This window comes from Fusarium tjaetaba (assembly GCF_013396195.1).
Source record: "Fusarium tjaetaba strain NRRL 66243 chromosome Unknown NRRL66243_c0000391, whole genome shotgun sequence".
NCBI classification, from domain to species: Eukaryota; Fungi; Ascomycota; class Sordariomycetes; order Hypocreales; family Nectriaceae; genus Fusarium; species Fusarium tjaetaba.
This window is the reverse complement of record NW_023501587.1, coordinates 38877-60833: the sequence shown is the minus strand read 5'-3', so window position 1 is coordinate 60833 and position 21957 is coordinate 38877. Positions and strand designations below refer to the sequence as shown.

At 48.2% G+C, this 21957-nt stretch overlaps 7 protein-coding genes across 7 annotated transcripts; 4 read left to right on the top strand and 3 right to left on the bottom strand.

Moving 5' to 3' along the window:
- Positions 1-58: 58 nt before the first annotated feature.
- Positions 59-2004, bottom strand: FTJAE_13192 (sterigmatocystin monooxygenase; the record flags this gene model as incomplete). Its single annotated transcript, XM_037346310.1, has 4 exons — positions 59-185; positions 249-1205; positions 1273-1799; positions 1852-2004. The coding sequence occupies 4 exons, from the start codon at positions 2002-2004 to the stop codon at positions 59-61; spliced, it is 1764 nt and encodes a 587-aa protein (XP_037199759.1).
- Positions 2005-2699: 695 nt separating this feature from the next.
- On the top strand, positions 2700-3757 carry FTJAE_13191 (Sorbitol utilization SOU1; the record flags this gene model as incomplete). The annotated part of the gene is made up of 5 exons (XM_037346309.1): positions 2700-2899; positions 2962-3038; positions 3097-3180; positions 3241-3309; positions 3357-3757. The coding sequence occupies 5 exons, from the start codon at positions 2700-2702 to the stop codon at positions 3755-3757; spliced, it is 831 nt and encodes a 276-aa protein (XP_037199758.1).
- Positions 3758-4386: 629 nt separating this feature from the next.
- Positions 4387-5560, top strand: FTJAE_13190 (xylitol dehydrogenase; the record flags this gene model as incomplete). The annotated part of the gene is made up of 3 exons (XM_037346308.1): positions 4387-4398; positions 4450-4572; positions 4619-5560. The coding sequence occupies 3 exons, from the start codon at positions 4387-4389 to the stop codon at positions 5558-5560; spliced, it is 1077 nt and encodes a 358-aa protein (XP_037199757.1).
- A 623-nt stretch (positions 5561-6183) lies between these two features.
- FTJAE_13189 (membrane dipeptidase) lies at positions 6184-7744 on the top strand (the record flags this gene model as incomplete). Its single annotated transcript, XM_037346306.1, has 3 exons — positions 6184-6443; positions 6494-6695; positions 6758-7744. The coding sequence occupies 3 exons, from the start codon at positions 6184-6186 to the stop codon at positions 7742-7744; spliced, it is 1449 nt and encodes a 482-aa protein (XP_037199756.1).
- A 1259-nt stretch (positions 7745-9003) lies between these two features.
- FTJAE_13188 (uncharacterized protein) lies at positions 9004-9758 on the bottom strand (the record flags this gene model as incomplete). Its single annotated transcript, XM_037346305.1, has 3 exons — positions 9004-9042; positions 9100-9371; positions 9416-9758. 3 exons carry the CDS (start codon positions 9756-9758, stop codon positions 9004-9006), a joined length of 654 nt encoding a protein of 217 aa, XP_037199755.1.
- Positions 9759-15988: 6230 nt separating this feature from the next.
- On the top strand, positions 15989-19470 carry FTJAE_13187 (Ca2+-transporting ATPase; the record flags this gene model as incomplete). Its single annotated transcript, XM_037346304.1, has 3 exons — positions 15989-16192; positions 16243-16442; positions 16497-19470. The coding sequence occupies 3 exons, from the start codon at positions 15989-15991 to the stop codon at positions 19468-19470; spliced, it is 3378 nt and encodes a 1125-aa protein (XP_037199754.1).
- A 324-nt stretch (positions 19471-19794) lies between these two features.
- On the bottom strand, positions 19795-20793 carry FTJAE_13186 (uncharacterized protein; the record flags this gene model as incomplete). Its single annotated transcript, XM_037346303.1, has 2 exons — positions 19795-20128; positions 20180-20793. The coding sequence occupies 2 exons, from the start codon at positions 20791-20793 to the stop codon at positions 19795-19797; spliced, it is 948 nt and encodes a 315-aa protein (XP_037199753.1).
- Between the last annotated feature and the right edge of the window lie 1164 nt (positions 20794-21957).

Sequence of the window (21957 nt, the reverse complement as noted above, 5' to 3'; positions counted from 1 at the left end):
GCGCAACAGCCTCTTGCTCGCTGGGTTATTATCACTTTTCTCAACGGTCGGCTCAACTCTACAGTCCACGCGTTCTGACATGCACAGGCATACCATCCTTGACTCGTGGCGGCGAGTCTGCTCCAACTTGATAGCAACGATCACCCCAGACAGTCGGTCGTGCCTTTTCGGAGTTTGTAGTTCCACTATACGAAAGGCTTTGGTCAGTAACACAGCCCGCGACGTAACTGAGAAACTAGGAGACTTACTTCATCTGGTCCCATTCGTCCCACGCACACTCGATATCGAAGCATCTCGCCACCAGCACCATGGCTAGTTTCATCTCGAGGGTGGCAAGATGTTGCCCAATACAAACCCGTGGCCCGGCCTCGAATGAACGCCAGCCGTTGGGTGGCGGGTACAAGGGATCCTCCGGATCAGTGACAAGAAAACGTTCTGGAAGGAACTCCCAGGCTCTATGCCAGATCTCAGGGTCGCGATGGATTGCATATGTCCCGTCCCAAACAATGAAGTCCTCGGTTGGCAGCTTCTTACCTTCAAACCCAGGATCGGAACCCGGCGGACCCACGAGGAAGAACCCGGGCTCGCCACGACGCATTGAACCGACGTTGGTATGATAACGCATAGATTCACGAAGGACAGCTAGTGTGTAAGGGAGCTGGTTCAGCAGCTGTGGGTTCTCCCTTATCACACCAGCAACACCCCAGGCATTTGGGCCAAGGACTGCGTCATGCTCCTCTCGCAATTTGGCCAAAACATCTGGATATTCGCTGAGCAGGCGAAACAGCCAAGCAATAGTTGCAGCACTGGTATCAAAACCTGCGAAGAGGAAAGTATTGATCTGCCCAATGGCCATCTCCAGAAAGTCAGCGTCAAGCTCCATGTTCAATTGGTGGTCCTTGTCGTCCTGTCCCGCCCCTTTCTGTTCAGCTCTCTCGGCATCGAGGGCTTGTACGATTAGATCAACCAGTGTCTTTCCCTTTGCTGTTCGATCCTGCTGAAGCTTGTTCATGCGCTCTTGAAGAACAGGAGTGAAGCTTTTGACAATCGTTCTGTAGTTCTGCCAGAGTTTGAAGTGGCGCCACGGATTGCAGTATTGGATGAAGTTGGCAGGATTGACGAAGAAGTACATCCTAGAAATGGTGTCAAGGAGGGCGGCACAAACAGGCGAACTTCTTCCCCACTGCTCGTGAAATCGAATGTTCCTTTGTGACGTTATTAATATCCCAGGACTTGACGTCGGCAAATCTTTCGAGACATAGTGGAACTTACAGAAAGAGACGAATGATAACATCGAGAGTGAGATTGGCAGTGGCATCTCCAAGTGGGAAGACCTCGCCCCATTCTCCGTTTTTTCCTGCTTTGCTCTTGAGAACATTGGCAAAGTCCTCCACCTCTTCAAGAATGTCTGGTAAACGACTATTGATATTTTGAATGCTGAATGCTGGGCTCAGTCTTTTACGCCAGACTTTCCACTCCGGGCCCTCCATGGAGGCCAAATCGCGGTTCTTTGTGAGGGGATAGAGAACATGCTTCTGTTCATAAGCCTTGGGTAGTGAGTGTTCTTGTGTGAACTGAGCCGAAACATGTGCGTTGAGAGAGATGACCATCGGCGCTGTGAAGGGCCACGTATCGATGTAAGCAACAGGTGGACATTTTGTGCATTGAGGGAAGAGTTCCCGCCAGTTCTCTTGAATCTTCAGCATCAGGTAATCGCCGTGGGCATCAGATGGAAGTGTTGAGACGAGTTTCCCAATAACTTCAAGGTGGCCGAGAATCATAGAATGTTTCATAATGGGCTATCTCTTGCATCAGAAACTGAAGTTATCTAGTGGAAACAGGAATACATACAATTCCCTGATCCTTGAGGGCCTGGAACTTCTTGCGAACTCGATAACCTTTCCGAAAGGCGTGGACGAGTAACGCGACCAGTATCACGCCTGAGAAGCGGAGGAGGCGTGTGAGGAGCGAGGACCCGTCATCCTGAAGCCCAGGAAGCCACATCTTGGCCAACGGGGTTTGTTATATTTACAACTCCTGACAATTCAAGATCGTGGATGCGCGGGAAACGTCGAGAAAGCCAGGTTGCATAGTCATCAGGGAAAAGATATTCTTTCCTGCTGTCAGAGTCAGACAGCCACAAAAACGAGATCCTGGTTGAAATTGGCCAATCAGCCGTTCAATGATAAGCTGAACTGCCCCGCTATCACTAATTGCCTTGTACCGAATTGATGATCAGTCAGCTGTGATCGCAGATATCTTTGCCTTCCAAGTACCAAGTTCAGCATTTCAACAGTATGGACACTATATCTGCTCCAGCCTTTCAAGGTTTGATATGTACCCTGTGTGATGTCGTTACAGTCTAGACTCCTAATCAGGAAAGGCGGGTTCTGTCTCTCTATCCGCAAACTAACAGGCCGTGTGACTGGCGCGCATAGAAGTGAAAATTATGGGGAAAAGCTGGCATTATCCATCGAATCATTATCATCTGGGAATTCATCCTCTGGCTCGAATGATGGCGCTTGGTGAGAGGGGCCAACGTCGGTGTTTAGTGCTCCGATGTGGGGTTTTGGGAGAGATACAGCAGATGAAGGAACGCACGTAGCCATCCATATAACGATACCCCTCCTCTTCTTCTCACTCTCATATACATTGAGTGCCCTTTTGTGTCGTTGTTGGTTACCAAGAATCCATTCATCATGTCTATGTCAGTCGAAGATGCCACAAAAGTGCGAGAGGGTTTTCCTAAACCCTTTCCCAATATTCCCAACAATGTGGTTGAGCAGCTTCGCTTGAATGGAAAGGTCCTCGTTGTTAATGGAGCTGCCGATGGTCTAGGGTATGCGGTGGCTGAGGGCTACGCTGAAGCAGGCGGAAACGTTGCACTTTGGTATAACTCGTGAGTTGCACAGGATAACTGCCATTCGATTGATGTTACCACTGGCCTAACACGTGTTTCAGGAATGACGCTGCCGTTGAAAAGGCTCGACTACTCTCAGAGCAACATGGCATCAAGGCATCCGCTTACAAGGTCGACGGTGGGTATGTTCTCTGGACAGAGCCTCTAGCAGCAGCTAACACGGATGTTTCCCTCAGTATCTGACTCACAGCAGATTCAAGATGCCCTTAAGGCTGTTCTTGAAGATTTTGGCAAGATCGATGTCTATGTTGCAAACGCAGGTGAGTGTTTCCGGGCGATGGATCATGGTATTCTGGATAGAGCTAATACATCGGTGGTAGGCATGGCAATTTCAAAACCCATCCTTGAGCAAACTCTGGAAGAATACAAGAAGCAGATGTCGGTGAATGGTAAGTGATCACTCCTGGTGTCTTTGGTCCCACTGACAACTATGTAGTTGACGGAGTTGTATTCTCTGCCAAATACGCTGGTGAGATTTTCAAGCGTCAGGGTTTCGGAAACTTCATTATCACCTCCAGCATGAGTGCCCATATCGTCAACGTGCCAACTGATCAGCCAGTCTATAACGGGAGCAAGGCCTTTATAACGCACTTTGGAAAGTCTCTTGCTAGGGAATGGCGCGAGTTTGCTCGTGTGAATATCGTATCTCCTGGTTTCTTTGATACAAAGATGGGTGCGAGCCCTGAGGCGCTTAACGAGGCGTATCGCATGGCTGTTCTTGGAAGACAGGGACATGTTAAGGAGATCAAGGGTCTTTACTTGTACCTTGCAAGCGATGCTTCAACTTATATGACTGGAAGCGACCTGCTGATTGATGGAGGCTACGTGTTGCCTTAAAACAGTTAAAGAACGGCATTCGGAAGTATCATGGATTTATTTTACGATGGCGGGTATTAATTAAGAGTATAAATTAGTATCCACCCATACAACGATGATCACCGGATGGAGTTCAAGGATGATTTCATATTCTTATCTGTCTACGTAATCTATATAGTAGAAAAGACTATCTAACTTATGGCAGAAAGCCCGCCGCTATTCGATATAGTTTTTCTTATTGAGAGTCTATAGCTGATTAACCTGCCTTTTCCATTACGATCACGAAAATCAAACTTTGTATATACTGTCGATCGTTTTTCAAGATAGTGTCGAGCAGTCATATCCAAGCCAACTATGCGGATGACAATTGTGAACTAGATTAACCTACCACAACTCGGTCATCCCCATTCCCCAACATTCCAATTCTCTGTTCTGATTGCTCACGATGGAGAGGTGACATCGCTAATGCAGTCATGCTTCCCCTCCTTCGGAGGGCCGTGATCCGAAGAGAATTATCACCTGACTGCGATTACAGTAACAGCCGTGTCCAATACATATATATATTGTAACCAAATTTCATAATTCCAACAGCATCTATAGTTGCGTCTCTGGTCCTTTGATCCCGGAGTCTTTCTACCTTACTTTACACTATGAGCGAGACGGTCAGTATCGCCCTAGCTTTGATAAATACTGGACTGACAAAAAGTTGATAGAACCCATCATGTTTTCTCTATGGTCCCGAAGACGCTCGCTTCGGTGAGAGGCCAATCCCTCAAATTGAAGATCCGCATGATGTAATTGTGAAAATTGCATACACAGGTGTTTGTGGTAGCGATGTGAGTATCAATCCCACAGTCTTCGATATAATGCTGACAGTAGCAGGTTCATTTCTGGACAGAAGGCGGGTTTGCAAGAAAAGTTTCTGAGGAGCATCCTCTGGTGATGGGCCACGAAGCTTCCGGAATCATCTACAAAGCTGGCCCCGCGGTTTCGAACCTCAAGCCTGGTGACCGCGTGGCTATTGAACCGGGCTTCTCTTGTAGGAGTTGCACATACTGCAAGTCCGGACGATACAATCTCTGCCAGAAGATGAAGTTCGCTGCGGATCCCCCGTCAGCACACGGAACGCTTTCTCGATATTTCAATATCCCAGAAGACTTCGCATACAAAATCCCCGACTCTATCAGCCTGGAAGAGGCTGTTCTCGTGGAACCTTTGAGCGTCGCTGTCCACGGTGTTCGTCTCGCCGATGTACGGCCTGGCCATAGAGTCATAGTCCAAGGAGCGGGGACTGTGGGCTATCTGACAGCGGCAACAGCGTGGGCCTATGGAGCCAAGCAGGTTGTCATCACCGATATCAACGCGAATAAACTTGAGTTTGCACAAAAAGGTCTCAATTGCCAGACCTTTGAGCCCCAATTGAGTTCAACCTCAACAACTGAACAGGAAGCTGCTAGGTTGAAACAAGAGACTGGTCTTGTTGACGGCGCTGACGTTGTGTTGGAATGCACCGGAGTGGAATCATCAGCACAACTTGGAGTCTATGCTTTGAGACGCGGAGGTGTTTTTGTTCAAATTGGACTTGGCAAAGCTATGCAGACTTTGCCTCTTCATGCCATGTGCGAGAAAGAAATGGTGTTGAAAACCTCGTTTCGATATGGTCCTGGGGATTTTGAAGTTGCACTTGGGCTTCTTGAATCCGGAAAGGTGTCGGTTTCGTCTCTGATCAGTAGCATTACTCCCTTCAATCAAGCTCCGGAAGCGTGGAAGAAAACTATGAATGGCGAGGGCATCAAGAATCTGATTGAAGGGGTCCAGGATTGAGATGGATGCTCAGGAACCATTGTCAAGTTCAATATCTGGATACAGAAAGTACTTGGAGCCTATCATTGCGTGTGCTTTAACTATATTCGAGTAGAAGAAAAGAGTACCAGTTAGTTTGGGTGTCAGTTACAGATTTCTGTTCTCATCGACGACATTTTCTCGTACTTGACAGTGACACTATTCCCGTTGCAATGCCGCTAGTTCCCATCTCGGTCGACAATATAACATCGACATGACTTATCAAGACGACGGCGAAGAACCAACCTGAATTCGAGGAAAGATGATGACCTAATGAGATAACCCATATCAAGATGCTTTTTCAACAAATGGATGTCTGTCCATTTTTAATTATCTGCTGCAATCCTAGTTCTCCACTTACTGATCCATCCATCGTGTAGCAGAGTTACTAGTGTGTCAGTTTCATTTGTAGCCTGCTTACCACTCCACCTGTTCAGTGGTTCAGTGGTTAGCAAGGATAACTAATCATGACTCAATCGCAAACTCTGCTCCGATCTAGACTCGTATAAGACTAAAGAAATTGGCCATTAACTTCCATGTGAGCTCAACAAGTTATTCATTTTTGCAAGCATAGTTCAGTGATTATGGCCGATACGTCACCAACAATGGCCTCGCTGCCCCGACGGAATAGCCAGCAGGCCAACACTCCTCAATCAACTAGGTCGACTGATAACAATCGCGACGGGGCATTGGTACTACACGCCAATTCCTCGGCCACAGCTTGGTGGTCACGGTTTCGATACCCAGTCATCACTGCTGGGATCGTGCTCTTACTGAGTCCATTCACCTTCTTATGGCCTGGTCAACAGTCGATCGATCCCAAGAATTATGCAGAGCGTACCAAGCGTATCCTCAAGACGACGCCGTGAGCCAACTCTTGATCTTACCTAAGAGGATTGCACTGAAAGTCCACAGTTTAATTGACGGCCACAATGATCTACCGTTCATGCTCCGCCTTGAACTCAAGAACCGCATCTACAATGAACGTTTCGACTTTACTAATCGATTGCTGGGCCATACAGATCTACAGAGGCTGAGGCAAGGCATGGTCGGAGGTCAATTCTGGAGCGTGTATGTAGACTGTGATGAACAGCAAAAACACTTTGAGGATCCTTCTGTGAGTGGCAATTCGTTTGCCAAATTCTCTCTCGTGTTCGACCGCTGCTAATCTCCTCAAAGTGGATCGTTCGAGACACGCTTGAACAAATCGATGTGACTCGACGCTTCATCCGAGAGCACCCCAAAGACTTGGAGTATTGCGATACAGCGGCCTGCGCTAGGAAGGCCTTCAAAGCAGGCCGCATAGCAAGCATGATTGGCATTGAAGGTGGCCACCAGGTTGGTGGCAGCATTGCAAGCCTTCGGCAGATGTACGAACTGGGGGCGCGATACATGACTATTACTCACAATTGTGACAATGCATTCGCTATGGCAGCTTCAACTGTTGCCTCCGGAACTGCGGACACTGGACTTGCAAAGCTTGGAAAGGTAGCCATCAAAGAGATGAACAGGTTGGGAATGATGGTTGATCTATCGCACGTTTCTCATCAGACAATGAGGGATGTTCTCAGTATTGCTAGAGCGCCGGTAATCTTCTCGCATTCTGGAGCATACGCTATTGAGCCGCATCTCCGAAATGTCCCCGACGATGTTCTTCGACAGGTCAAGCACAACGGCGGCATAGTTATGGCCGTGTTTCTCAATCGTTTCCTCAACATGAAGCATCCTGAGCAAGCATCAATACACGATGTGGCTGATCACATCTTCCACATCGCAGAAATATGTGGCTGGACTTGCGTTGGAATCGGTGCGGATTTCTTTGGCATGTCAAATGTGCCTATTGGGCTAGAGGATGTTTCAAAATATCCCAGTTTGATGGAGGTGCTCATGCAGCGAGGTGCAACAGACGAGCAGATCCGTCTGCTTGCAGGAGAAAACATTCTCCGGGTTTGGGGAAATATTGAAAAGAGCGCTAAAGCAATTCAGGCTACAGGTGAGAAACCTGTCGAAGAGGAATATGAAGGACGAGAATGGCATAAGGGATTTTCAACTGATCCCTACATGCTGAGGGGAGGCCTTGAGGAGGCCTTGAAGAATGGGGCCAAGATTGAGGAAGATGTTTTCGATTTAGATGCCGAAGGAAGGCCAAAGATTCTGTCTACTTAGACTTGTCTATAAGAGAAAAGGAAGAAAAAAAAGTCTTATGAAAAACTGTATCTGTTCACCTAGTCAGTATGCAAAACCATGGGGTTCACAGACAGGTAGATCTCAGAACCCCTTCAACCTCTATTTGATATATGCTCCATTGGTTGAGGCTTAGCTATGGATTGATAGCGAGCTGACCATTTAGTGCTCGAGTATCAACCCACCAATTTATATCAATACGGGAATAACGGGTTGATCTCCCGTAATTGGGGGCCTGCTAGGTTAGCTGATGAAGAGTCTGCGGCACATAGTCCGAGATACCTGATTCGAGCTGACCTATTACATGAGTCGAAACGCTCTGGTCTTTGATTTTTACCGGACCTGGGACAATCATTTCTCTGCAATCGACTACACAGAGAGTTGAAAATTCCTTATAATTTCTCATTAGTTTCGCGGTACTCAACCAACCCTGGCTATCCCATTCTGACTATTCATGGCTTCTTCCAACCTCCTGAACTGGCTTTCAAAGGAATCAACCCAAGCAAGTTGTCTCAGTGTTACCTTTAGTTCAATCCAGTTCAATCCAAGTCGTTCAATCGTAGTAGCTATCATATCTGTCATCCAGTTTCTGTCATGAGTCCCTTCGGTCACTGCCGCTATAATAAGTACCCAGACCTGGAGTTCTTCCAACCCACCCCATGACATTTCATAATCTGCCAGTAGGTGTGAAAGTTGAGGTTTGCGATAATGGATGGCGCCGAGTGTGTGATGACTGTGCTCAGCGGCCGTGACAAGAAACCTCAAAGCGGCCAAACGCACGGCTTGGTGAATTAGTGATGTTCCAGAACAATACCCCTGTGGCCCTTCTGATGGTATGTGCCTTGGTACTAGGAGAAGAAAGTATGAGCTATGTAGGATGGTTTCACAGTAACGGAACGTCGACTCCTCCCAGTGTTGAGACGCCTTAGCAACTCTTGTGAGTGATAGGAGAACCGAGCATAAATCTGAAAGAACTGGCGACAAGTCCCTCAGAGCGTTTAGAGTTTTTGACAGAACATGGGTGACTGTTGGCGGCTCAGGCTGAATCCAAAGGTGTGAAGGAGCTGCAAATCTCGGCAGACGGTCCAGAGACAGGCTTCCAATAACATCTGACCTGTGAATATGGACATGGTTAGTTTCCGATCTACGACAAGCTCTAACTGTTGCCTACCAAATTAAAGACAATAACAAATATGATGAACGAATCCTTTCTACTCCTCCGCGGCCGCGCACCAGGGTCTCTAAGCCTGCCAGGTGGGTGCTGTATCGTTCGACTTTACCTATGCTCATCTGTAGGTGGTCAGCAGTGGCTTTTCAGCTATGATCTCAAATATTACATCGTAGTTGGCAAGACCTATAACAGTGATCAAAGTTTCATCAGAAGGCACGCTATTCGAAGTTTGGATCTTTTGGCTCGTGAAACGTAGACTGAGATTGTAGTGCTTCAGCGCAATTGAATCTTCTCGCCCAGAATGCATATCACCTGTATATTCATTGCTATACAGGGCGGTCTCCGCAAGTGCAAGATTCAGAGTAGCCTGGTCGACAAGGCCGATAGCAAAACACATCTCTCTGACCTTGTCGCATATGGACGACTTTGGCCGAAGCACTGTCTTTTGTGAGATTTGATAGTTCACTGTAAATTTTACTTACGAAAGGCTTCCATCATTTTAGCTCTAGTGTCAGTCCTGGAGTAGAGTGTCCGATCTGCGCCTGGCTCAAGAAGCTGCATTGATGACTGGGTTATCGCATCGTGCCAATAATTATCTGGTTGGAAGAGTGTGTATGCCGCATGGGTTTCATGAAGTGCCAAATTCTTTGAAATGTCTGGCTTGTTCCTTAACTTCCTTCTCAGCGTGCTCTTCCTTCTTGATAATCCTATATCTTTCATCACATGCTGATGAATTTTGCGCTTGTTGTGCTGGTTTTTGACCTCATCTGGGTGGCTCACGCTGACAAACTCGAGCTTCGACCCGATCCGAGTCGAGGGAGGCATTCTGAGGACCAGGGGAGATGTGGTAGTCGATTTGTTCTTTATGTGTACGTTCTCATTAATGTCAGACGATATGTGCTGGTGATCGTTGTAGATAAGCTAATAGACAACTTTGTTTAGTGCATTCTTGATTCGTCAGCAACTTCCACGTCAGATCCAGCCACGAGAGGACTCCAAACGAATCGCGATAAGGTCACGTCGAAAAGCATGCAGAAAGTGGGTTCATGATTCTAGTTCTCTGGGTCTAGAGCAACTGAGCAAGGCAGCAAGTATGGTTTTCGGTATTTAATATTGAACCCCTGGTGAAGCAATCTATGAGAGGCTCCAATACATACATAAGTTTGATCTGCAATGACTCGGCTCGCTAGAAAACACATTGTGATACTTTTAAAGCAATCGTAAGCTCATCACTGGCCTCCATTCTTCAGAGTTTCCCCTGCATGTTACCTCTCAGCTCAATCCATAATGTAATCTGACTCGCCCTTGAACCAACATCCTGGACACTGTATGGATTCTCCTGTGTACCAAGACTCTGCTGCTTCATTGGCGGCACATCGATCCACAGACCGAAGATTCTTCTCCCTTATCATCTCCGCCCAGTATCTTACTCCTGTAGGTCGGTAGCGAAGACAGTCGCAGCACAGTGCCATTGTCCGTTTGGGATGACCTTTGAGAGTCAGAGGTCTCATGCGCTTGAGTAGGTTCTTGACATGTGAACAATAACGTGTGCTGGAGAACACATGGCTACTGGCTGATGTGATGTGGAGGTTGGTAGACAAACAAAGTCGATAGAACAAGGATTTGCAAGTGAGTCCAAGACAGAGTCTGTCTTCGACCACGATATAGGACGTGATCTCGAGCAATAGCTCATTCGGAAGAGTCTTGAATAGCGCCGATTGGTCTCGTTTGATTTGCAATAGCTGTATGGTGTTACTTGTCCGTTCCCCTTGAATATATTGGGCTATAAGGTCGTTTCAATTGTCAACCACGTACCTTTTGTGGAACAACAAACGGTGCGGTAGGACACACGGGCGGGCGCATCTGATCATTGTGATAGTAATTTGTGAAAGCCATTTTGCTGAACAACGAGTAGCTGCCGGAGAAGCTAAGTTGATGTTTAGGGAACAAAATTGTTTACGAATGTTTCCCTTGTTGTAGCTTGTCAAGATGAGAAAAATAAAACAGACCTTCAGTGAATAGGTGTTGGTATCTTCCGAAATCAAGGTGGATGCTGAAACTTGCTGGCACTGGCAGGCTCCTCATTTTGATGCTCTTACTATCGGATGACTGCTGCCTATAAGGTTAAGCTTTGGGCTGCGAACACAGGTGATAAATGAGCACACGATATTTTTCCCCCGATATAAAAGCTTTTACCCAGAGGCTTTACGATGACCAATAAATATTTGATGCTCTTACATTCTAGAACAGTAGACGGAGTTCATATTTTCATATTCCAATCGTCATTATAATTCCTTTTTGAAGCCTATACTCAAGCACTTCTTAGCTTTCAAATATACAAGCACCACAAAACTTAAAAAGAAAAGACCATGGCTCATAACGCATAGCTCAATAACTGGTAATTCTCAGTGAAAAATAATACCTCAATTTCGACTATACTGTTCATTGAGTCTCCAATACATACATCAAGAAGTGCTACGACAGCAACATGAATATGGCGGAAAACTTGGCAACTGAGCTTCCGCCATTCAAGCCAAGCCCAGTCGTATTATTAAACGAAAATGCATGATAATAACTAAAGAATCCATTGCGCCCAGAAAATAGATCATGAATAAATACAAGATGCAAGCAATCAGAGGCGGCTGGGCGAACTTGGCGGAGCTTGTGCACCGTTGATCTGGGGTAGGCTGTTGATAGATGCGGCCAAGTGACAGCAGTTTCTTATCAGAACGACATCCGTCTTTATTAGTCAGAAGCTTGTTTCTTGGCTTGCTGGGATAGCTACAACATACATTGATAGAGCCTTGGTAATAGTCTTGGCCAGCAGTAGCTCCACCTGCTGAATGATGTGTCGGGGACAATGACAAGGTACTGGCTGTAGCCTTCTGGAATAACAATATTTATCGAAGGCATCAATACTTTAAAGTGCTAAAAGATGTTAACCTGAAATTAGTGGGAAAGTGAAGTGACTCTGAGCTAGGATTGTACGGTATGTAACGCATCCAGTAAGAAAGAGGCCAGGCTGAAGCCTCAATCTCAAGTTGCTGGTCCCGCATGTGACAGGCAGTTTGAAGTATTGCGTAGCGAATCTGATCTGATTTCTTCATCACCATTAAGCTTCAACGGTCTCAAATCTATGTCTTGGTTCCGTGCATGCCAAAATCCACGTTTCTAAAGGCTTAGCATCAGATACGGTACAGTCCCACCAAGGCCCTTGGCTGCGTCTAATGCTGTAACACCTCGGGCGTAATAGGGACTGATAGCCTTAGGATACGGCCAGTTTGTCACTGTGCATCAATGCCTCCTTGGGTGCTTGGCAAGCTGCAAGCCAAGTCACCGGCCGGTTTAAGCTAAGAGTTACGGAGCGGAAGTTGGCCAAACGGCATTGGATCTTGGCAGACACTCTGAGTGGATGATCGTTCCGAGATCTTATCAGTTATAGATACTATGCCCAGGGTTTCACGGAATCTGACCGTTGAGAAAAGAAACAAGACTATTACTACTAGTTGTCGATCTCAAGCGGTCGCGGAATAGGGTCGACTTAGCCGCCGTTATAAATGCAACTCGCTCGGACACAGGATACGAAGGCCTGCATTGTTTAGGTCTGGTCACTGTCTCACAGACTACTGCACAAAGTGATCAGCAGCCGTTATTTCCTATACCTTATGCACAGAGTACAAAAAACAGTACGAATGGGGTTCACCTGGGGAAAACGCGGGGTCTGGGGTTACAATGCGTAAGCCATGCGCAAAAGCAAAATGAGGTCCTCAACAAACCAATGGATCCCTACCAGTCTCATATTGCTTCTTTTCCGCTAAATTAGTAAGAAAATTAGTTGCAGTATCAGACACTTCAGCAGTGATTCCCCTGCTCTGGTGAACCAATCGGGGGATTTGATAGCTCGTTACCCTGTGTTCTTGGTATCACTTACATTGTCTTTGTAGCTCAAAAAGCAACTGTAGCTTATTTAGTGGAATCTTTTGTCATAAATTCTCCTCCAAGCCAAGGCAGCCCGAGTCTCAACAACAAGCGCTTAGAAAGACGCTTCAGTATCACAGTTTGCGTTGAAATGGACCCGGTCAGCACGGCCGCATTTCACGCAATGCTTCAAAGAATGCTCAATGGTCAATTTCTCTGCTTATGCTCACCGAGAAGTCGCACTACTGGAGATGTGCAGGACATCAAGATGCTTCTCGTTGGTTGCTCGGCGTTTGGATCGCGCGTGCCGAGTGCTGAGGCCCGAAGCCGCCACTTCGGCTGTGCCAAGTCTCAACGGAGCGGAAGGTGGAGCACCGCGGCGGAGCACGTGACTCGTACGACTTTTGTCTTGGCATCAAGGGAGCGGAGGTGGAGATGGAGGCGCAGGCCGTGGCGGAGGAGACTGGGGTTCCGGGAAGGCCGAGAAAGTGTAAATGTACTGTACACGGGGCAATGAACGCGAAGAAACGAGGAACTTTTGATAGTTGATAGGAGATATGGTTCCATCAGGAAGTCAATCAAGAGGCTTGTGGAAGAAAGATGGTAAAGAAATATTCGACATCGAAATGATGACAGCAACGATCGAGGGTGCAAACTCTGCTTTATCAGTGCGGCGTGTCTCACCACCAACCACATAACTAATACGTGCGAACAAACCCGATCCAAGAGAAGAACGAAAAAATAGGCGACTTTTGACAAGCATCCATTCTTTCTGTTTCTCGACGTAACATGAACTGAACACACGGCGCCTGCCAAGACGAGAAGTGCTGCCACTATTGGGCAATAGGACAGAGAGTGTGGATCAGGTGATATGATTGATTTTGAGGAAGGTAGCCGATAAGCTTAGCGCAAGTGCCCAGAACCTTAAGTAACATAAGCGCAAGGTTAGTTGGTCCTAGAGTGAGGAGCCGACAGGGTGTGGCGATTCATCAGGCCAATGGACAGAGTCCAATGTCTACAGCCAAGCCAGCCTCTTAACTTGTTCCAGAAACGAGTGTCTCTGCCAAGGGCTCTTTCTCTCTCGTTGATTGCTATTTTTTCTTTCTTGTTACCCTCTGTCTGATCCCCCACAGAAGATGCAGAGATACCTATCCGTAAACTCAGAAGCGATCAGAACATCGCTTTGCTGGATCGTCAGACGAGATGTGGGGGCGCGGCGCTCGATAATTCGGCGTATCTTGACTTGAAGGTCCGAGGATTGATTGGATACGCGTCATTGGTCAAGCGCCAAGAGCCGCCAAGATAGAGTTGACCCTTTGAGGTTATCACGACGACCGCTAACCCTAGGCGCCAAGATGTGATGAACCAGCTGAACCTTGATGCAGACATTCTTGCCTTCGGCGAGATGGCGGTTTGTTGAGCAATCACTAGCTTGCGACTTTTTTCCTTGGCTCTTTCGTCTTGGCTAAGATGGCATGGCATGGTACAGCATGGTCGAGCATGGTCGAGTACCGGTTGATGCTCTTGGACGGTGGTGGAATGCCGAATGAGCTTTCAGACCGAGTAAGAGAGCTGCAAAGCATAGCACCCATGGTCCAGTGGGCACGGTTGGAGTTTGAGACAAGAGATGGGCATCTCGTTCATAACAGTGTTGCATTGGTCATGTTCGGTATGCTGCCATGGCTCTAACAGAGAGCTATGACCATGCTCGCATAGCAATCGAGGCCATGTGTCAACGGTTTGGATGCCGTTGGAACAACCGGTTCCATGATGATCAAAAGACCAGGGGAATGTTGGAGAAGTGCAGTAAACTTGACAGACCTAGACGTTGACCTCGTGAGAGGAGGATCCATCCATGAACTCGGCGACCATGCGACAATCCAAGTCTGCAATGCACACCAATGACCTCACCTCTCAATTAGTTATACGACAAGAGTACGGATAGCAACAGCAAGATTTCTCTTGTCGCGCAGTCTCTCCTCCGTCTTTGCACCCATTGCACGTTTGCGCAATACGCCAAGCTGCCAAGACGCCAGGATCCCCACTACACACACCACCAAAACAGTCTCACCACGATAGGTACAGTACGCTACGCTACTTTACCATTTTTACCGGCCTGCTTTTTTTTATTCATTTGGGGTTTTAGGATGGTAACGCGACTGGGGTCTGGGGATGATAGAACCTGGAAGAAAAGTACCGAGAGATTGAGAAGAATTTTGCGACATGCTTCCAGGTCCTGTCTGGTGTTGCACCCAAGCTTACACTGTTGTATGGATAGACTCGAGACTGAGCATAGAACAATCTCTACCGATGTTAGCACGGCACTTGGAGCGTAAAATACGGTCCATCACTGGAATTGACGTCACGGGGCCGTCCGTTTGGTTTCTTCTCCGTTCCGGGGACGGCCGTCGACGATATGTACGGCACCTGATTTATAGCAACACGCCACACCTAACTAGGTAGCCAAGGTAGGCTGGCTAGGCTAAACTCACTAAGAAAGTGCCTACAGTAGCACTGCATTTTGCATTTTGCATTTGCAGGCTGAGGAGAGGCTCAACACCTGTCTACAGGGGTTAGCCATGGGGGGAGTGTGTGGGGAAAATAATGAGCTCTCCAAGTCCGGTGGCGGATCTAAACCGCTGCTCAGGTTCGGGTTCGGGATGGTAGACCAACGCCAAGAAATCCCGAGCCTGGCAACGACTCAGGTCCGCGATAACATGAGCAATTACGGTGCTCTCATGGGGCTTTTTCCTAATTATGACGGTGCTCTTGTTTCTCGAGATTTCTCCCTCCCTCAACTATATATGACCTCGTCCCCCGCACCCTGCCAAGGTCCATTTCCCATAAACTCCAAACTTGTCAATCACATTCGTCGATTGTTCTCTAATCGAATAGATAACATTTACTTATTCATGCCTTGAAGCTAGTTCCTTCATTGTTATCACTCTTTTATCCGTCAATGAAGTTCAAGTAGTCAATTGACTCCTGTATACATCACCATCCTACCCACCCATCAATACACACCTCGCAGCGACCGTCACTTATACCCAGAGCATAGAGTACACAAACAACAGTTTAAGCTCTCTTCTCGCGCCCTTTCCTACAGATCCTGGTCGCCAATCTCCAACCCATCGACCATGGCGGCCGAGTACCCCAAGCACCCGTTTCTCCTCACAATTGAGGAGACGGCGCAAGCTCTCGACACCAGCATCGACAAGGGCCTTACCAGCCAGCAAGTAGCTGAAGCCCAGCAAAAATATCCCAAGAATGAGCTCGATGTGGGCGGTACTGTGCCATGGTACAGTATTTTGACCAAGCAGCTGCTCAATGCCATGATCATTGTAAGTGGCACTCCCCTCCAAACCCAATTTGCCAAACTAACCCGCCACAGGTTCTTGCATTTGCCATGGCTCTGAGTTTCGGTATTAAAGACTACATAGAAGGTGGTGTGCTTGTCTTTGTCATCGTCCTCAACGTCACCATTGGTTTCTGGCAAGAGTATCGCGCTGAGAAGCGCATGGATGCTCTCCGAGCTCTCTCCTCTCCCAGTGCCATGGTTCTTCGCGATGGAAAGACTCAAGTTATTTCCAAGTAAGTTTCTACTGCGCAGAGTCAAAATTGACTCAAAACTAATCAATGGAACAGCCCCGAAGTCGTTCCCGGTGACATCGTCCTCCTCAAGATGGGCGACACCGTCCCCGCCGATCTCCGCCTCTTTGAAGCCATGAACCTTGCTTGCGAGGAAGGCCAACTCACTGGCGAGTCAATCCCCGTCGAGAAGATTACCGAAAATAATATCACCGCTCCCGGAACAGAGAAGCCTGTCGAGTCCGAGGATGAGATCGGTATTGGTGACCGGGTCAACATGGCATATGCCACCACCGTCGTCCGAAAGGGCCGTGGTCGAGGTATCGTCACTGCTACTGGTATGTCCACTGAGGTCGGTAAGATTGCTGCCTCTACTTCCAAGAAGACTCGAAAGGCTGGCCGATCTATGAACTACAAGAAGTACGGAAAGCGACAGCCCTTTGTTGGTGCTTCCAAGCGAACATGGGATGTTATCGGCAAGTTCTTGGGTCTCACTGAGGGAACCCCTCTCCAGCGAAAGCTTTCCGCTCTTGCTTATGTCCTCTTCGGCTGTGCTATCATCCTCGCTATCGTCGTGTTTGCTGTCAACAAGTTCGACATGAAGAACGAGGTTATTATCTATGCCACTTCTCTTGGTATCGCTATTATCCCCGAGTCCCTGGTCGCTGTCTTGACCATCACCATGGTCGTTGCTGTTACTGTAATGCGCAAGGCCAACGTGGTCGTTCGAGATCTCTCCGCCCTCGAGGCTCTTGGAGGTGTTACCAACATTTGCTCCGACAAGACTGGTACTCTCACCGAAGGCGCCATGATCGTTCGCAAGGCTTGGATCCCCTCTTCTCACATCTACACTGTTCGCGACTCTCAGAGCCCCAACGATCCCACCAAGGGCCGAGTCACATACTCCAAGCAGAGCGATGAGCCCGAAGAGAAGGAGGCTCCTCGTGACTACGATCGCGAGCGTAGTGCTGCTGTCCTCAAGTTTGATGTTCCCGATGAGAAGCTCAACCAGAATAATGCTCAACCCAAGAAGCCTGAGCCTGAGGTTGAGTGCGAGATGACTGATGAACTTCAAGCTTTCTTGCTTTCTTCCGCCCTTTGCAACTTGGCTACCGTCCGATACGATGATGAAGAGGAGAAGTGGCAGGTTACCGGTGAGCCCACCGAAATTGCCCTTCAGGTCTTCACCCACCGCTTCAACTCTGGAAAGAAGACTCTTGAGGGTGAGGGCTGGAAGCAAATTGCCGAATTCCCCTTCGACAGCTCTATCAAGCGAATGTCTGTCATCTACGATGCCCCCGAGGGCGCCAAGGGTTCCATTATCGACACTGTCAACTCAATGGTCTTCACCAAGGGTGCTGTCGAGCGTATCTTGGATCTCTGTGACTACGCCGGCACAGGACCTGACCAGCAGCCCATGACTGATGAGCTCAAGGAGAGTGTTCTTGAGCAGATGAATAGTCTCGCTTCTCAGGGCCAGCGTGTCCTGGCTATCGCCTACCGTCCTTGGGATGGTCGTTTCACTGCCAAGCAAGCCTCTTCTCCCGCCGAGGACGAGAAGCTTCGAACTGAGGTCGAACAGGGTCTTATCCTCCTTGGTCTTGCCGGTATCTACGATCCTCCTCGCCGTGAAACCAAGCCCTCTATCGCCGAGTGTTCCAACGCTGGCATCCGAGTTCATATGCTTACTGGTGATCACCCCGAGACAGCTAAGGCCATTGCTAAGGAAGTCGGTATTATCCCCAAGAACCTCAGCGTTCTGCCTGATCACGTCGCCAAGTCCATTGTTCAGAAGGCGACCGATTTTGATAGAATGACCGATGAAGAGATCGATGCTCTCGAGGAACTTCCCCTGGTTATTGCCCGTTGCGCTCCCGACACCAAGACCCGCATGATCGACGCTCTCCGTCGTCGTGGCGCCTTCATGGCTATGACTGGTGATGGTGTCAACGATGCCCCTTCTCTGTCTCGTGCCGACGTCGGTATAGCCATGGGTTCCGGTTCTGATGTGGCCAAGTCTGCCTCCAAGATCGTACTCACTGATGATAAGTTCAACTCCATCGTCGCTGCTATCCGTGAAGGTCGTCGCATGTTCGACAACATCCAGAAGTTCGTCCTTCATCTCCTGACTTCCAACGTTGGTGAGGTTATCCTCCTGGTTTGCGGTCTTGCTTTCGTCGACGACAGTGGCTTTTCTGTGTTTCCCGTCTCACCTCTTCAAATTATCTGGATCAATATGGCTACTTCGTCATTCCCTGCCTTCGGACTGGGTCGCGAGCAGGGCGCTCAGGACATCATGCGCAAGCCTCCTCAGGACAAGAAGCGCGGTGTCTTTACCAACCAGATCATCATTGATATGATTGTCTACGGTATTATCATGGGTGCTTGCACAATGTGCACTTTTGTCATCATCGTCTATGGTGCCAATGGCGGTAACCTCGGCTTCGAGTGCAACCAGCGATACTCTGAGGAGTGTATCCCCGTGTTCAAGGCTCGCGCTGCCACTTTTGCTGAACTGACATGGCTTATCCTCATCTCTGCTTGGGAGTTCAAGAGTCTGCGCCGATCCGTCTTCCGCCTCAACCCTGACGACGACAGCAAGTTCCCCGTGTTCAAGGACATCTACTCCAACCGCTTCCTGTTCTGGTCCGTCATCATTGGTGGTCTGTCCGTCTTCCCTGTCGTCTACATTCCCGTCCTCAACCACAAATTTTTCAAGCACACTGGCATCACTTGGGAGTGGGCTCTGGCTGTTGGCTTCACTGTTGTGTTTGTTGCCGGCATTGAGCTCTGGAAGATGACCAAGCGACACTTCCATCTTCTTGAGGACGCTCCTGTCCGCCGCGGTGTCTGGGGCCAGGGTGGTGAAGACGGTGGTCGCCTTGCTCGAACCATGTCTCTGTCCAGCTTCAAGACCTGGGCATCTTTCTCTCGAAAGGACACTGGCGAGTCTCTCGGAAAGCGAAGCATCTCTCGTGGACCTACCGATCGACACATTGTGCCTCAAGGCCTTGCAGCCACCGAGGCCTGATCTTATGATTTGCATCTCTGATGATAAGAATATTTAAAAGGGGGTGAGGGAAGTTTGGGAAAAGTAATGAAACGGGGGAGAATTTGTGGTCTCATGAAATGAAGAATATTTTGGACGGATGGGAAGGATCATGACGAATCTTAATATTGATATCACTTCTGCTTTTAGTTGCATTATTCCGCCCTCATAAAGGGTATAGATATCCCGCTGCCCAGCCACAGAATGCTGGTGCAAATGCATTACATGCCACTGAACCATTTTTTCGTTCCTACGTGATACCTTGGAAACAAATATGTCATCGTCTTTAAATCTTTAATTTATCCTCTACATGATTGTTTTCACCACAACAGCCAGTACCACCGCCAACAGGCCCACGCTAGGTAAACTCACTTTTGAATGCGAAGCATTGTTCTCACCAGTCGTATTAAGTCCCAAGTATTGAGCACCGATGGTTGTCAGACCACCACTGTTTGAGAGGAAGGCTGCATTAGGTCCAACATTGGATACATCTGAGCGAAAGGCACCGAAATAGGTGTATCTCCCAATGAATTTTGACTCGTCAAACCACTTGAGAGTCTGCTTGAAGAATTGTTCTGTCGGTTGGGGGTCTTGGTGCGCGTAGGCATATTCTGTGACCCATATAGTAGAGTTGGGCCATCTATCAATAATATGTTAGCATGTGTATGGGTTACAGAGAGGGGAGACATACTCGGCAAGGCGTTCACCGATGTGAGACGCAAGACCTTCGAAGTTGTCGTACCAATGCACAGGAAGATAGTCCCAGGTGCAGTTTGTCTTAGGCCGCCCTTGGCTCTTGATCGCAGAACAATTTCCCAAGAATTGCTTTAGCCATGGCATACTACCCCATCCGCCAGTGCAAGCAGGGAGACCCAGCTTTACACCCATCTCACCCAGTGGTTCAAAGTTCGCAACCCAAGCCTCGGCAGCGACCTTGGGGTCGAGATTGCTTCCGCCGACATCGTTACCAGCATCAGGTTCATTAAACCCCAGGACATGTGTGATTTTGACTCCATCTTGCATCAGACTCTTGACATTTTGAAGGAACGTCGTATCGCTTGAGTCGGATCCTACACCCCACATCATTGGTACGAACTCGAATTGTTCAGGAACATCCTTATATACAGCAGAGGGCTTGTCTCCATAGTTGTAGTACCAGGTGATATCGCTGCCGTTCTGGACCCAGATTTTGTCGTCCTGGGGCTTCTCGGTGTTGGGAACGAAGCAAAGCCCTCTCTTATGATCACGGGTGGCGTATGAGAGACCGGTAAGAATGAGAGCCAGGAGATGCTTTGACAGAGCCATGCCCTTGTTTGAACGTGAGGTTTGTTTTGAGTAGTAGCGGTGTTTGATTCAAGAAAGGAGAGGCAATAAGCTAGGTTCCAAAGGTCGGTGTCTCGAATGGAAAGTTGGGACTGCTCTCCTCAACTTTTAACGGTCTTTGACGTTGCCTGATGTTCTGTCCCAGTGGCGGCTAGGTTAAACACAAATTGGCACCAGCTAAGTATGAAAAGAAAGTATGGATGTTCAGCTTCAGGAGATTTTCGGAAAGGTTGGCAATAAAAAGGAGTGACGAGTCAGCCAAGGACAACAGAGATCGCAGCCTTGGCGAAGAGAACGAAAACCGGCGCGGCCTTGACTTATAGAAACATTCAGTAAGCATTTCGTTCCATAATTGTTCTTGATCCATCAAATAACCTGAACAGCTTGTAAGCGGTGGCTTCTGGAAAGTCGCCGAAAATGGATGTAGTATGAAGCTATCCGATCTACTGGTTGGTTTACATGGCCGCATCGGGAAGATAGTCTGTCGAGCCAGGGTCCAGACATGCAGAAACTAGGGACTTCCGAGACACGCTTTATAGAATCCAGTGCCCTTATTGGATCATCGTGATGATCCAGGAACAAGAGCGGCGCTAAGCCACGCTCTCATGGGTTGGGTACCTGTCAAAACCGATATAATGAAGACTGGACCAGGTTTGTGGGCCCATTGTCATCTAAGAATGGGCTGGCGTTGGGATGCCAACCCCATGCTTCACATCATGGACACTCACTCTTCACTGTTTTAGCCTGTGCTCAGTCTTCTTCAAGAATGTCAGAGAATGACACATAACGGAGAGAGTGGAATAGGTCGCAAGGCATGAAGTAGGGAAAAAGAGTGTCATTGAAAGTGAGAATCATCCGTTGAGCCAACTGCATGTTGAGTTTTTCTTTGCATTCCAGTCGTTTTTGATGGTGAATTAGGTTGCATGAGATCTCAAAGCAGAAGATGCTGTCCGGTCGAAGCGACGTTCTGTATGGAGCGTATATACAATGCGCAGGGTAATGGACAATTGAGTACTAATATCGTGACGAATAAGCAATAATCAAACTCCGGGATCTTTTCATGGGGTATTTGCCATGCCGAGATAGCTAAAGACGGCTTTTTCTGAAGCGGCTGTTGGTATGTTATGGCTTCTCGCCGAGGTCGCT